At 40.3% G+C, this 15,289-nt stretch overlaps 1 protein-coding gene across 1 annotated transcript in view; it reads left to right on the top strand.

Annotated features, from left to right (window-relative positions):
* camk1b (calcium/calmodulin-dependent protein kinase Ib) overlaps positions 1-14,892 on the top strand; it is a 37,689-nt gene extending 22,797 nt beyond the window's left edge. The window contains exons 3-12 of the mRNA XM_053484023.1: positions 896-1,027; positions 5,585-5,659; positions 9,487-9,625; positions 9,997-10,123; positions 10,306-10,381; positions 11,285-11,397; positions 11,729-11,807; positions 12,465-12,552; positions 12,793-12,946; positions 13,205-14,892. Coding sequence (XP_053339998.1) covers positions 896-1,027; positions 5,585-5,659; positions 9,487-9,625; positions 9,997-10,123; positions 10,306-10,381; positions 11,285-11,397; positions 11,729-11,807; positions 12,465-12,552; positions 12,793-12,946; positions 13,205-13,311 — 1,090 coding nt within the window. The 3' untranslated portion in view covers positions 13,312-14,892. The remainder of the gene's footprint in view (positions 1-895; positions 1,028-5,584; positions 5,660-9,486; positions 9,626-9,996; positions 10,124-10,305; positions 10,382-11,284; positions 11,398-11,728; positions 11,808-12,464; positions 12,553-12,792; positions 12,947-13,204) is intronic.
* The last annotated feature ends 397 nt before the right edge of the window (positions 14,893-15,289 follow it).

The raw sequence follows: 15,289 nt of genomic DNA, 5'->3' as shown, positions 1-15,289 counted from the left end.
TAAGATTCTATAATACACTGCTTAGCCATAACATTAACACCATCACTATGTGAACTGAATAACATTTATTATCCATTATATACCAGTAAACTGGTTAATGGATTATGGGAACCCAAGACTTATTTATGCCTGTGGATACAAGGCTAACCGGTGCGATCCAACAGAAAAGCCAATGTAGCACATATTGTTAAAAAAACAGGCAATGCTGGTTATAATAGAACCCACAGCACTCAAATGTTTCAGTGCCAGACACCACAGCACACCCCAAGACGTCTGGTGGAGTCTTCACAAGGGGAACCTACAAGATATTGAGTGTTTACGTGTCATGACTGATTGGTGTATACAATGTTAAAGTTTAAGTATGTTCTAGGGAAAACCATTACTTCTTTTATATGTACAGTAATGTCATGTTGTGACAACACTGCTGCTGGAATTCTCATTAAAAGCTGCACTTCCTGTTAGTCCAGCCCACTTGTCAGATTGCACATCTGCGTTAGTGTACGAGTCTCACCCCACGCCTGTCTTTAAGCGCTCCATTATGCTTAGACGAACCCTTAGGGGAAACACAAGGGGGGGGGGGGGCACACAAAAACAAGTTATCTAAGATTGATCGTTTCTCTGGAACTCCTCAGACATATGTAAACAAACACTAAATTCTTGGAGATGCCGTTTGAGTGTTTTTCAGGTCAGGGTTATGCTCGTTCATGGTCGCTGCTGAATCGGCATCAATTTTGTTAAATTGCCAAGAAAAACAGGAGCTTGTGAGGTCCAGCCCTGATGATTATCTCTTATCTTAAACTTTGTATTATTTCAAATGTGTCTTAATTATTTGTAATTTGATGATCTCTTTATTAAATTTGAAATCTTTGTGTGTGTTTATGTGTGTGTGGTGCAGCGGCGCGTTCTCCGAGGTCGTCCTAGCCGAGGAAAAGCGAACAACAAGGTTGGTGGCGATAAAGTGCATCCCGAAGAAAGCGCTGGAAGGGAAGGAGAACAGCATCGAGAACGAAATCGCCGTTCTTCACAAGTGAGAAGTTTCCCTCAAACGCTGACACACACACACACACACACACACTTAGATTTATATTTGTTTTTAGTTTCATACTAAGTCGCACTCGTCCTCAGAGTGATATGCATGCGCTCTCACGCTCGCACCCTCTCTCGTTGTTCGCTGTGTGTTTTATTTTTTCAAAAACACTCGGCAGACATTCAATCTATTTACGTTCTACACGGTTTAAGATGCTAGTACATAGCTAAATAAAATGACTGCTCAGTTATTTACAGTTACGGTACATTTCACTTGGTTGCATTGCATCATGGGAGGCCAGGGAGGACAGACGCTGTCAAAAAGAGCGTGTCTGACAATATTGTTACGCAACACCAGACTTGATTGTGATCCAACCAGCTGACACTGAAAAACATTTCGCAACAAAAAAAAACGTTGGCCAAAATAAATATTAATAACGAATTAAAAAATCTTAATTATGTAATTTAAAAATTGTGATTTTAGTATCTAAATTTATGAAAGGTGTAACCATGAGTGTAAAAAGTTTTTCTTTAATTTTTTCCCCCTGCACATTTGATATTTCAGTGAAATCTTGATTATAATTAATCTGAAAATATGCATATTAATCGATAGAAGAGTTCTGAGTTTTAAAGACCTTCTACTGTTGATGTATAATTATTGATATGGTCGATTAAGCTTTGAAATAAAAAAATAAAAAAATAGCTGGCTAATACCGTATATGTTGACCATGGTAGGTAAAATTCACTCATCTGCACATGCCCTTGCACACACTCATTGATGCCTCTATAGTTAAAGGATCTCCTATTTGAACCACAGGCGCTCCGGAAACGACTGGCTCCGAAGGCGCTAAGGCTATTTTTAGGATGTGTGTGTGCGTGCACACGTTGCCTGGGTTACTGCCGCCATACTGACCCGCAGATCAGAGAGGGATGAGAACGAACGTGTGCCAGAGGAACACCCTCCTTCCTTCTGCTCATTTATACAAGGACGTGTTTAGTCCAAAATTTCTTCAGTGTTTAAAGCATCAACTCCAGAGTGTTTCTTGAGGTGACGTATTTGTTGGCATAAAAAATTATGAGAAGTTAACACAGATCTCAGTGTTACCCAGAGCGTGTGTTAGTGCTTAAGCTGAAATACTTTAAACTCCCTTTATTTCACTCCTCCTCCAAATGAGATGGTTCAGTGTTTTTGTAAATGAGCTACGTCTGAGCCACGCCCCTTTGGACCACAGTAGAGCTAAGCAGTGAGCTGGGGGGAGGTGGATCTTCTTATATGAGGTCACATTAGGGGGAAAATGTAAGCGGTTTGGAACAAATAATTAAAAGCATTATATCCTTTTTTCCCCCCGTATGGCGAAGGCCCATGTGAATGTCTAAACATGAGTAAAAAGTGACTTTTCCATTATACTGTATGTCCCCTTTAATGGCAGACAGTCAAGTTTATAAAACAGGTTTTGTTCCTTTCAAGTTCTTAGTAGTTTCCAGTATCCTAACACTTCATAGTAAGTATAATAAAGATCAATAAGTTTTTACTTCCTGGAGCAAATAATTCAAAGTGCATTGGATAATTTACTACAAGGGACTTTTTAATTATGTGGGATCTTAAAGTAAAAACTCCCTTTATTTCTCTATATAATCCCCTGCAACACTAATGCACTCATCTCAGCATTTCACTAGAAAGTTTTCTCAGTACGCTGGAGCCGTGATCAGACTGGCTGCTTCATGTCTGAATCACTGGAACTCCTTTAATGGCACAAAAATTAAGAAATGGTTTGGTGCGAGGTCAGGAAGTCATGCAACTTCTCAGGTCGTGCAAGTGGTGTTGGTAAATGATTGTGTGTACAGATGTGTTCTTGTGTTCTTGTTACACAGACAGATGCATCTCCAGCAAGTTAGTTAGCGATTTGCAAGGTATTCCACCCGCTGAATGTTCACAGGAACGAATGCGGTGGACTCCTCGGCCAGAATCATGACTCACGGACGTACGGCCTCTTTTAAACCGTTTGCACCGTTCAGATATTTTACCATGGCTACAGTAAGAGTCTCATCCTCGTACCGTGCTTCGAAGTCTTTTTGAAACGTCAGTCGGTTTTACACGTTTAGTTCTTGTCGTCTTATGTTAGTTTAGCTTTTTATTCGAGTCTCACGTCAGATGATATTCGTTGTTCTGTTGCTCGGCACTGTTTACTTTGTCCTCAGGTGTATGGTTTACACCTCGCATCTTAATCGGAAATGTTATCAGTGAATCAACATTACCACAGAATTCTCACTTGATACATTTCCAGACTAAACAACCTGCCTAGCCATAAACGTTTGTGAATGCTAGTGTTGTTTATTCTTTGCGGTTTTTCTAGAGAACATTGCTTGTCATCCTAGCTGTAATTTAACGCCAAGATCTCTCATGCTTCACTTTTGTTCGTGAAGGAATTCGTGATTTGGCACGTACCGTTGAATATCACATTTAACATGATTGCTTGGGAAAGAAAAAGAAAACAGAAAATAACTGAGTTTTATCGAGTTGGAGCTCATTATCCATAAAGCTGTCTTTCTTTCCTCCTTCTTTTCTTTAAAAAACGTCTACGTCTGTATTATTTCTTTTTTTTTTTTTTCGTTTTCTCTGTCGGTGTTGATATTTATGTTTTGTTCTTTTATCTGTTAGCCTTTCCATTGCCCGTCTATGTTTTTTTCCCTCTTTCTATGTCCTCTAATTGTTTTCCTTGTTGGCCTTTCTATCTCTCCGTCAACCTTACTTTTTTTGTATCATGTGTTCCTTAATCTTTCCTTCCTCATTTCTCTCCATCAGTTTCTCATTTTTCTTCTTCTTTAGTTTTAATGGCCTTCCATTGTTCCTTGTTCTTGTTCGTTCTTCTCTTATGTTAGCCTTTCTGTTTTACTTTCTTTATGTCTGTTGGTCCATTTGTTTCTCTTTCCTTTCTTTCTCTGTTCATCATTGTGTGTCTTTCTTTCTATCTATCTATCTTTCTTTCGTTCTTTCTTTTTTGTCACCTCTGATGAGAAACCTCTGCATGTATTATAAGGGAATATTGTTCCAGTTCCTTGGTGCCGTGCCTCAAACCACCCACCACCTGTGGAGTCGACCCGGACCCCACGCACAGAGGGGGTGGAGAGTCAACGAGCAAACGAGAGACAAAGACAGGGGGGAACTGACAGCATGAACAGGACGTGACCGGTGCCTGGGGGGAGGAAAAGTTAAAGAATGAGTGTGTGTGTGTGTGTGTGTGTGTGTGTGAGAGAGGAATGAAAGCCTCAGTGGGCTGGTGACTCACCCTGCGTGTGTCGGTCGTGTTATGTGCCTCAGGCGTGTGTGGGAATCCACAAGGCGACCCAGAGAGAACCTACACATAGCTTTCTGTCTGTCTCACACTTTTAACCCAGCAGGTAAAAGGGAATGATTATTGACTTGAAGAGGGGGAGAAAGGAATGACGAGGTGGACTATGATGTCACACCTCTCTAGGTCATTAATAAAAACACTTGTACTGTAAATAGCAATGCATTGACCAAGACAGTGCTTTACCAAGGATGGAAAATAATACAAATGGAGTGAAAATAAAATTATTGTAATGATTTGGGAATATTGTAAAAAGACATGATGGATCATGATCACGGTAGAAAAACCATAAAACCCATGCCCACTAGACGTGAGGTGAGAATACATCTGTGAGGTGCAAAATCTGATCCATTAGTTTTTTAATGCAATCGATCACCTGTGTTTAAAGGTCAGGTGTTGTTCTATCCTGATACAGCCAGAACAAGAACGAGCTCTCTAACCTCATGGCTATTGTTTGATTTCTGACCGTGCTCCTGTTTCAGCATGATGTCATCTTCAGCTTGGGAATATTTCTATCTACATAAGATGAATCATCTGTTGACTCTAAACAAATGAAGCATTGGTTCACAGGTTGCAAAAAAAAAAAAAAAAAACTCTAAAATGACTAAATAACCTTTGCACTTTTATAATGTTGTGGGCTGTATCTAATTTTCATACGGATTTACCGGTACTGATGTAAATACCCGGGAGGGAAAAACTCCACTTTAACCTCAGGGTCTGTTGTTTAACTGCAAATGTCTGATGTGTTATAGTGAAGCGCATAACCCACAGCAGAGGTGCGCTTTGCTAGCTGATACTGTATGCGTATCCTGGATTAGCTCGCTTTTAAAAACAAAGATAAACAGGAACATGGTTTATTTGCAGAACATCATTTACATAGGTTTTTTTTATTATTTATTTTTACATTTTTTACAGTTTACATTGCGTCTAAGAGGCATGAGATGACCCGGGGTTTTCTGTAAAGCTTTTCAGACTCATCAGCAAATATTTAGCAGGAACAGGTGGCCCCGAATAGGAACATTACACCGAACTATAGGTTCCATCCATATTATTATGAAACATTATAATACAGAATGCAGTTTTTAGGTCAGCACAGAGATCAAGGAACATTTCAAAAACTTTGTCCTTTCATGTCATTTCTTGAATGTTTCAGTGTCTGTTGTGAAAGTTATTTATCTTTTCTCCCTCTTTCTACTTCTTTCCTATAGGATAAAACATGCCAACATTGTATCTCTGGAGGACATCTATGAGAACAAATCGCACCTCTACCTCGTCATGCAGCTGTAAGTAAAATTTCTCTTCGGGCTGAATAGACGGCGCGCATGTGCCTGAATTAAAAGAAGCCACCTATGATCTAGTTCAGTTGCCTCTTTTAGCCTGCAGTTTCACACGACTTTAATGTTTGGAATCCTGACTGCGTTTTTTTTTTTTTTACACAAGACAGAATGGTGCGTGTGTGCATAAGTGTTTGAGGTTGCTTAAAATTGCGGCTGAGAATTTTAGTTGTTAGAAAGTCAGTGAGACTGTTGCATGGTGGATAATGCAACAGCCAAGCTTTAGATGGACAAAATGCAACGCGATGTATGAGAGTTTCTTTAATGTAGAAGTGATGTTTAAATGAAACAATTTGGTATAGATCCATTTACTTTTGGCCAGATGTAAACCAAACCCAGTTGTGTTTTTTTTTTTTGGTCTATTTGGGTTGATTGTTTTGACTCTTTTGGATGTTTTCTTTTGTTTAATTGGTTGGTTTGTGTTTTGTCTGTTATTTTTTTGGTTGTTGTGTCTAATTTAGCTAGTAGGTTTGTTTTTTGTTTTTCATTTCTTTAAATTGTTACGTTTAATTAATTAGTTTCAGTCGCTTGCTTTTCTTTTGTAAAGAATTTAGCTTCAGTTAAATAAACTAGTAACAAAAATGTTTTGTACAAATTATCCAATTAGATGTTTAGCTCAATCAGTAGTACTAACCCAGCAGGAATTTTTGGTTGCCAAAACAATGCGATAATGTTAATTTGGCACCATTAAGGATGCTGGGGTTATTAGTTCATTAGTTTGTTTTTGAAAGTTAAAGTGACATACGTTGACTATAAGACGATGGTATGAAGTTGAATTAATTTGGGAGCCTATATTCACCTTACTGTAATTTTTAAAAGAAAATTAGACAGAGGGGATGTGTCCGTCCAAATCTTTTATCAGAATCCCAAACCCTGCTCCAAAAATGATCCAAAAAAGTCATTCTAACTTTAAAAAAAAAAAAAAAAATTGTCCTGACAGTAAACTTCATCGCAACATTATTACAACCAAATTACAACACTCACCCACCATTACCTGCGATGGATTGGCACCCTGTCCAGTGTACCCCGCCTCATGCCCTAAGTCTCCTGGGATAGACTCCAGGCCCCCGCGACCCTGAAAACAGGAACCCATACGCTTATACTCTTGATTTATGGATCCAGACTTAGCTGGGTGATGATTACCCTTTTAAAATCCTAAACCTTTATATAATATTCTTCACATACTGTAGCTCAGCAGCATTAAAGAAAGTCATGCCTGTCTTTTTCTGGATTGTGTTTCTATCCAAGCACTGTGCTACTGTAGTTCAGAGCTGTATGTTAGCAAGAGCGACTTTCATCTCAAAAGAAAACACATCGCAAGGCCATGTGTCACCGCTGGCCTCAATCCAGCTAGGATTTCTCCTGAATCTTCTTCTGCAGCTTGGCTAAAAGGAAAGCTTTAACAGCCCTTTTTTAATCACCTTCTCTTTCTCTCGCTCGTTCTCTTTCTCTCTCTCTCTCTGGTTGGGCGTGTCTCAACGCAAAGGCAAGTCATGTAATGACTTATAATAGTCAGCAGGTGGCGAACTTCCCACTTTAAATATCACACACCAATACGCTTATGTAACGCAGGACGATGCAGAAATGTACTTAAGTACGAGTACAGATATGGTAATGTACGTAAGTGCTAAAACTCCCCTCCACTGGTCATCAGTCAGAACAGGCAGCGCGGGGATGTATTAGCAGTGCTAGCAAAAAAAAAATCTGCTAAAAAACAGCTAAAGCTAAGCATCTGTTTTTTTTCCTTCTTGCTTGCCGTCCTCCATAGCAAAGTCCCAAGTACACTTTTGCTAAAATAACATGTATTGTTTGAAATGAATGAGCAGTCACCTAAATATGTTGTGTTTTAACCCAGATAACATGAGCAAAGACAGATCGAGGTCCATCTGCGTGAAGAAGAAAGACAAATAAAAGTCACTTATATGAATGTTAACAGTCACAATATAAAGATCCAATATGAACAAAACAGAAAACTGAATTTAACAATGTGAACGTAAATGCCATGTAGAGGTGCATTAGACTGGTGATTAGTCCAGGGTGTATTCCCACTTTGTTCCCAGGACAGGCCTTAAATCCTACTAAATACTAATTATGAACAATGCCTTGTAGAAGGAGTATTTACTTATTAGTTTGCTGTACATTAACTACAAAGACTAATTGGTGCAACATAATATTTTTTTCACAGAGGTTATGATGATGATTTTAATATTTTGATGATGGTGTGTGTGTGTGTGTGTGTGTATGTATGTATGTGCGTGTGCGTCTAGCGCTATCGCCATGCTCTCTCCTACGTGTGATGTCAAAGCCCTTTAATTACACACGTGCCTTGGAGACTCTCTATTGTCTCGTCCACTGAGAAATCAAGGCACAAGGCTGACAAACACACTGAAGTACACACACACACACACACACACTAGCCACCCACTGAGCAGCCCTGGGAGCATGTGCCCACACCTGTGTCCTCCCACCCGTCAGCTGAAATGTCACGAAAGAGGAACGGGGGAGAGGAAACGAATGGAGAGAAAGAGAAAACTAAGCAGCAGCAGCAGCAGCACATGGACAGAGTGTGTACTGTATGTAAAGGTTTAGGTTACAATAGAGACAAAGGATGATAATAATTAGAACATCTGGAGAAAAGGCGGTCGGTGAAAACGGAGGGATGGATGGAGGAAGGAGGGCGAGAATGGATAGATAAATAGAGGGATAAATGTGGGATTACAGCATTGAGGGAGGTTGGCGTAGATTAAAGCAGGAATAAAGGGGTAGGGCAGGAAAGGAAGGAACAGAATGGTGATAGAGATGGATAAAGAAAGAGGTGATGAAAGGAAGAATAGGATTGTGAATGGGAGGAATAGCCTCAGAGATTCAGAAAGGGAAAGGGAGACAGACGGAGGATTGAGGTGGGTGGAGATGAAGAAGAAAGACATAGAAAGAGATGAATAGTATAAAAAAAAGATGAATGAGGAAAGGAAGGGAAAAATAAATGGAGAGAGATGATGGATGGGAAAAAAGAAAGGAAAGTGATGGAATGATGATGGAATAAAGAAAGGTCTGGGAGAGATAGCGAGCGGTCAAGAGATGGAGGAGGATTAGCGAACAGTGGTCAGAAGAGATGGAGAAAGTGACCATTGGAGGGATGGAGAGAGCAGTTGGGATATGATGAGAGATGTCGAAGTAGATAAAGAAACATGGACAAGGGTTAAAGAGAAAGAGGAAGAAAGGATTGGAGATAAGAAAGAAAACTATAACTGAAAAGATATGGACAAGATGGAGAGACAGATAGAGAGATGGATGGAGTGTACTGACTTAGTGAAGGAGGGATTAACATACGAGCTGGAAAGCGCTGAGTGTGCCAGGTCTTTCATCTCAGCTAAAGATCACTTTTGCATCCCTGTGTGTCTGTGTGTGTTCGTGCTTGCATCACTCACTGCGAGCTGGTTGCGTTTCTAATTCACGGTAACTCCGCTAGAGCAGATTGAAACAGGAGAAACAGATTGCACACATAACGACACTCGGTTTATAGCGAAGTGAAATGTTTCTCTGATTCACACTCGAGTTGACTTTAACCTGCGTGAGTGGAGAGTAGGAGGTGGGGAAAAAGAAGGGAAAAAAAAAAAACGAGCTTAAGTGCGCCTCCTGCTGGTGAAACAGGGTTGGAACACCACCAGCTGGCCACAAGTGTCCGTACTGTGAAGCAGTCTGTCTGAAGTGTAAGTGTACGCGCGTGAGTGTGTGTGCGCGCGCGCAGCTTCAACAGCATATTTCTCTCTTCGCAGGGTGTCTGGCGGCGAGCTCTTTGACAGGATTGTGGAAAAAGGTTTTTACACGGAGAAGGATGCCAGCAAGCTCATCCAGCAGATCCTGGATGCCGTCAAGTATCTGCACGACATGGGCATAGTGCACCGAGACCTGAAGGTGGGACCAGAAGGAAGTGTGTGTGTGTGAGAGCGTATCAACATAAGCAAACACACATGAAACGAAATTCTCCCTGCTGAATGAAATTCTTGTCCGTTGCATTGTTTCTGCGTGTACTGTAACTAATGAACATGGCGTTTATTGTCCCTCTCCGGGTTTTTGAGGTCACTGATATTAGTCTTGTTAGCCTGCGGGCTTAACAAGCTCATTTGTTTACATGCCGTGGAGTGATGGACGTACAGATTAATTCTTGTGCATGGCTGAACTAATTAAGCCTCTCCCTGAACATAAGAGGCTGAACGAGAGCGAGGGTGACTGTGTGTTTGCATGTCTCATTATGGTGTGTTGTTGTTGTTGTTGTCGTCGTTCAGCCGGAGAACCTGCTGTATTACAGCATGGACGAGGACTCGAAGATCATGATCAGTGACTTCGGCTTGTCGAAGATCGAGGGCTCGGGGAGCGTTATGAGCACGGCATGTGGCACTCCCGGATACGTAGGTGAGATATTATAAGGTACACTTATCACATCTTTACTCGTGGGTAGGTGCGGAAAATTGTACGCAGAAGTGGAACACACGTTTATTGGAATCCACTGTTGCCATAGAAACAATCATGGCAGAATGAACTCTCATGTACAGTACATGTGTGAAGGGTTAATTAGTTGTTTTGTCGATCGCCAGCTCCGGAGGTTTTGGCTCAGAAGCCTTACAGTAAAGCAGTGGACTGCTGGTCCATCGGTGTCATTGCATACATTCTGTAAGTATCATTAATATTAATAATAATAATAATAATAATAAACACCTGAATGTCAGCAAGATTAGCTTTGTCTGGAAAATAATGTAAACTATACTAGTACATGTGGCTTGAGACAAAACAGTATTACTGTTACCATCCTGAGGGGCGTTCAAGTCAAACCGGGACTTTTGATAAAATAAAGGTATAAAACAGATTTACGTTGGAGAAGACTTCAAGCACAGTATGGTAATGAGTCTTGAGTAAAACATTTGAATGGTGCAAACTTTTTAAAGAAAAGCTGTACGTCTGTCGGTCGTTCCCGTGAACATTCATCTAGTGGAACCTCTGATCCTTTTAAAATCGACGGATTACTTGTCGACAGCTTGTGAAAGAGACACATCTCTTGGTGTGAATTGTACACACAATTAATCATGAACACCACTTGCACGTTACAAGAACTCCAACGTAACAGCTGGGGTTATTGCAACAGACCTGACCTCGCCCCAAGCCATTTCTACATGTCTAAAGGAGTTCCTGGGAGGCCAGCGTCTCAGACTAGAAGCAGGCAGTCTGGTCATGGCTCCGGGGTACTGAGAAAACATTCTATCATGATGCTGTCCAAGCCCTGGGATAAGTGTATTAGTGTAGCAGGGGATTCTATACAGGGAGGTTTGAGTCTTGTAACTGCGATCTTCTATTCTGCACAACCCAAAGTCCCGGTTTGACTTGAACAATTCTTGTGTTTTGGATAATAGTACATTATAAAGTGTTGTATTCCTCTTGCATCATGAATATTCTCCCTAAAAAAAACACTTTCTTTGTTTTAAAAAAAATGCAAGATGTGCTGTCTTTCAGTCCCTGTTTTCAGTAAATAAGATCGAGCCTTTTAAGTCCTCACACGTCGTCTCTCTGTCTCGCTCTCAGTTTGTGTGGCTATCCTCCATTTTACGACGAGAACGATGCCAAGCTGTTTGAGCAGATCCTGAAAGCCGAATACGAGTTCGACTCGCCATATTGGGACGACATCTCTGATTCAGGTAGCTGGTTTTCCATCTTCTCACAGTCTCTCTGCTCTACATCTGGCCTCTTTTATTATTTCTGTCCAGACGTTGCTCTGTCCCTTTGAACTAATGCCAAAGAGCTCATTAATAATAATAATAGTAATAATAACATAGTCTCGAACTCTTGATTTTATTACTAAATCAGGCTTAGGGAGAATTAAACTTTGACAGATGTTGAATCCAGGCCAGTTTTTAAATTTTTTTTCCCATCCTACACCTGGTCTGTGTTAGAAGGTGACCTTAGGGAAAAGGGTCAGACACTGACATCATGGACTGAGCTGTACAGTAATTGTGATTTGATTCTCAGCTAAGGACTTCATCGTCCATCTGATGGAGAGAGACCCGAATCAGCGCTACACGTGCGACCAAGCCCTGCAGCATCCATGGTATGAAAACGTACATTTTAGTAAAACTTTTGATAATTCATTTTGAAGCGTATAAATTATTCATGTCTTTATTTTATGTTGAAATTTGTTGTGTTCATGTTTTGTGACTAACGAGCAGAAAAATAGAAGATTAACTGAATAAAAATTTAAAAAGCAGTTTATAATTTTTTATTGCCCTCTGCTGCCCATGTGAACACACACACACCTTTTGACTTATCCCCAACTCTGTGGGGGCGGGGCTAATTCCAGCCCAGAAAAAAAAAAAAATCAAAACAAGCCTTTGATAAAAAAATCATATCTAGAGCAATTACAGGGCAGAATTGAAAATAACAAACTGCAGCTTTAAGCCAAAAAACAGGAAAATTCTTTGCGTTTTAATGACTTTCATAGCAAAGCGCTGTAAATCACTTTTTCATCGCTTGTCAAAATAATTGTTCTGTTGAACGTGAGCTGAATATTCTTTTTTTTTTTTCTTCCTCAAAACAGAACACATTGCTAATCCGCCTCGATCCGGTTCTGTTTTGGCCGCGTCCAAGCGGCTTTAAAGCCTTTGCTTTCCTTGGCAGAAATACAGCCAGATGACTAAATTGGATCTCATTTGAGAGGAACTGACAGAAGAATTCGATTTATTATTGTTTTTTTGTGTTTTTTTTTAAGGATTGCCGGTGATACAGCCCTGGACAAGAACATCCATGAGTCTGTGAGCGCTCAGATCAAGAAGAACTTCGCCAAGAGCAAATGGAAGGTCAGTGCTGTTAATCATCCTTGTATAGTGCTTTACTGCTAAATGACACAGTGGGTCGAAAATAGAGCCGGATTCATAAGGTAATACAACATAACATAGCAAAATAAACATATGAATCATGTTTAGATGTAATCCTATCTGATTAACAAGACAAGCACGGCTGATCGGGAGATTTCCTCTCTAAGCACAGGCTTCTAATGTCTAATCTCCATCTCTCTCTCTCTCATCTGTCTCCCTCAGCAAGCGTTTAATGCTACGGCCGTGGTCCGGCACATGCGTCGCCTCCAGCTGGGCACCAGTCAAGAGGGGCAGAGCCAGCTGTCACCCCACAGCCCCTGCAGTGAGCGTCTCCTGCTGCCCGAGGGAACCGAGGAGGAAGAGGACGAGCAAAGCGGTCAGCTCCCATACTAAACTCGTATACTGATTAAGTTTGTTGAGAAGTCGTTTTGGAGTAGTGGAGACATTGGCACAAACTCGCTGCAGTCGGTGATGGTGGTATTGGCATAATAAGTTGAATCTTTGTAGGATGCTTGGGTAGATTAAAGAGGGCTGCACCACTATCCTCACGTACTCACAGTGCATTGTGGGTGATGTAGGAAACTGTTAACAAAACAATGAAATAATCTAATAATAAGTTTCTGTGTCTTTGTAGCCACCCAGAGGGACAATAACGGCTGCTCCGAAAGCGCCGGCGAGGGGGCGGGGCACGACAGCATCCCGAACTGTGCCTTCCGCGTCCACCCAACCAGCCGGGTCTGAGCCTGCCAATCATCCTTCTCCAACCAATGACTTGACTGTCCCGTGTTTCTACTGGAGTCCTACCACACACCCCCCAGTCTGGCCAGGAATACTGAGTTTATAGGACTCCAGCGCTTGGCCACTAGGTGGCGCCGCAGTCTAAAGAATTCCAGGTGGGAAAGGGGGTCGCTATGCCAACAGACGGATTCTGTTTACAGAGTTATGGGTTTCTGAAAAAGAAGGGAAGATAGGGAGAAAGGAAAAAAGGAAGTAGAGGCGCGTACCACAGCTGCATTATGGGTAACGGACTGAGACTGGACAGTTTTATCTTCTGTTTAGCAAACTACATAATGTTTCATCCTTCTGTCTTGGTTAAAAAAAAAAAAATGGTTTTAAGGTGGGTTGTAAAATGGGTCCAAAAAAATTTTCACTCAAACTATTTTTTAATTTATTTTTATTTCGCCTGCACATCAAAGGCAGTTTCATATGCGATTCAGAGTACACACTTTTGTGTTACCTTGAGATCATAACTAATGCTGTGCTGCACGTAAATCTAACCTGAACCTCAGCTTCAGCAACAAAAAATCTAACTTTTACATGCTTTTATTTTATTTTTTTATTATTAGTTTAATAAACCACCCAAATTAATCAACATTGTCAGATATTCCTATCCTTGTGGGAAGATTTGGTCTACAAATATTTCTTGTGGCTTTATGCACCAAAGGTAAAGCTGAAATTCCCATTAGTTCATGCACATGAAAGCATTTTAACACTGCCATTACACAAACATGCACCTGGTCTATGTGACATTATTTGTGCAGAGTTATACTTGTACACATCTTGTCCATGTTTGATTCTAATCAATAGTGTCTGCGTCATTGCTTCATGGAACTTCTTTTGTTGTTTGTCACGCGTCAGACACAGTCTTCAGTGCCTTCGTGGTTGCCGTTGTTCAGGTTTTTTATGCTTGGTTTTTACGCCTGGGTGCAGGATGCTTGAAATGTCTAAACCCGTGTATGTGTTTGTACAGTATGTGCATGTTTGTCTGTTACCATTCATATAAATGTTTTTATATGATACTGTTTCTTTTAATGATGGCTTTACTCAGGGGATGAAGGTATGTTAAGGATTTTGGGGTTTTAAATAAATGGTACAGGATTCATTAGATGACAGATTAATATTAATATGAAATATTAGTGTGGTGGCCTGGGGAAAAACAAAACAAAATAAAACTGTCACTATGGTTAAAACTGTAAATATATTTCACTGAAACAGCATAAAAACAAACCAGATAAGTGCTTTAAACGCTTAAAACAAGTTGTTCAGGTTTCATAGTGAGACAAGAGGAACATGCATATTAAATCAGGTAAACTTTTTTCAGAACTACTTACAGTAGAAATTACAAAACTGTCCTCATGTGAAGGGTTTTCCCAGGCTGCCACACACACACATATATATTTACACACAGGAAATTATTATTGCCCTTGACATGGGGGTCTGCTGTAATATTTCTAATAATGCTATTGCACCACTGAATCTATACAAAAAAAAAAAAAGAAAAAGAAAAAAAAAGAACGGCATTATTAAAGAAATTTTCTTGTACCTCATGCGTCCCATTTGATTTGTTTTTCCGTACACCATTTTCTGTCATGCATTCATCAGGTTACTGTATATACTAAATCACTTTTTGTTCTTACAACCTTATGATGCTCTGTTGTGCATATTTATTATTATTATTATTATTCGTGCTTACTTTTTTGGTTTGTGTCACATGAGATCATATACTATTAGAACAATTCGTCACCAGTGATGAAAACCACAAGGTGTACATCTGGAACAAAGGGACAACAGGGAGTACACTGTACTGTACACTGTACAGGGAGTACACGCTTTTTACATTTTTTTAAAATTAGAATATAATTTCATGCATCACTTTCAAAATGTCTGCCGTTCAAGATGTCCAAGCAGTTTGAACCACATGCTCCGTTCTGAATCTGAG

Source organism: Clarias gariepinus, chromosome 23 (assembly GCF_024256425.1).
Source record: "Clarias gariepinus isolate MV-2021 ecotype Netherlands chromosome 23, CGAR_prim_01v2, whole genome shotgun sequence".
In the NCBI taxonomy this organism is placed as follows: Eukaryota; Metazoa; Chordata; class Actinopteri; order Siluriformes; family Clariidae; genus Clarias; species Clarias gariepinus.
This window is presented reverse-complemented; position numbering and strand designations above follow the sequence as displayed.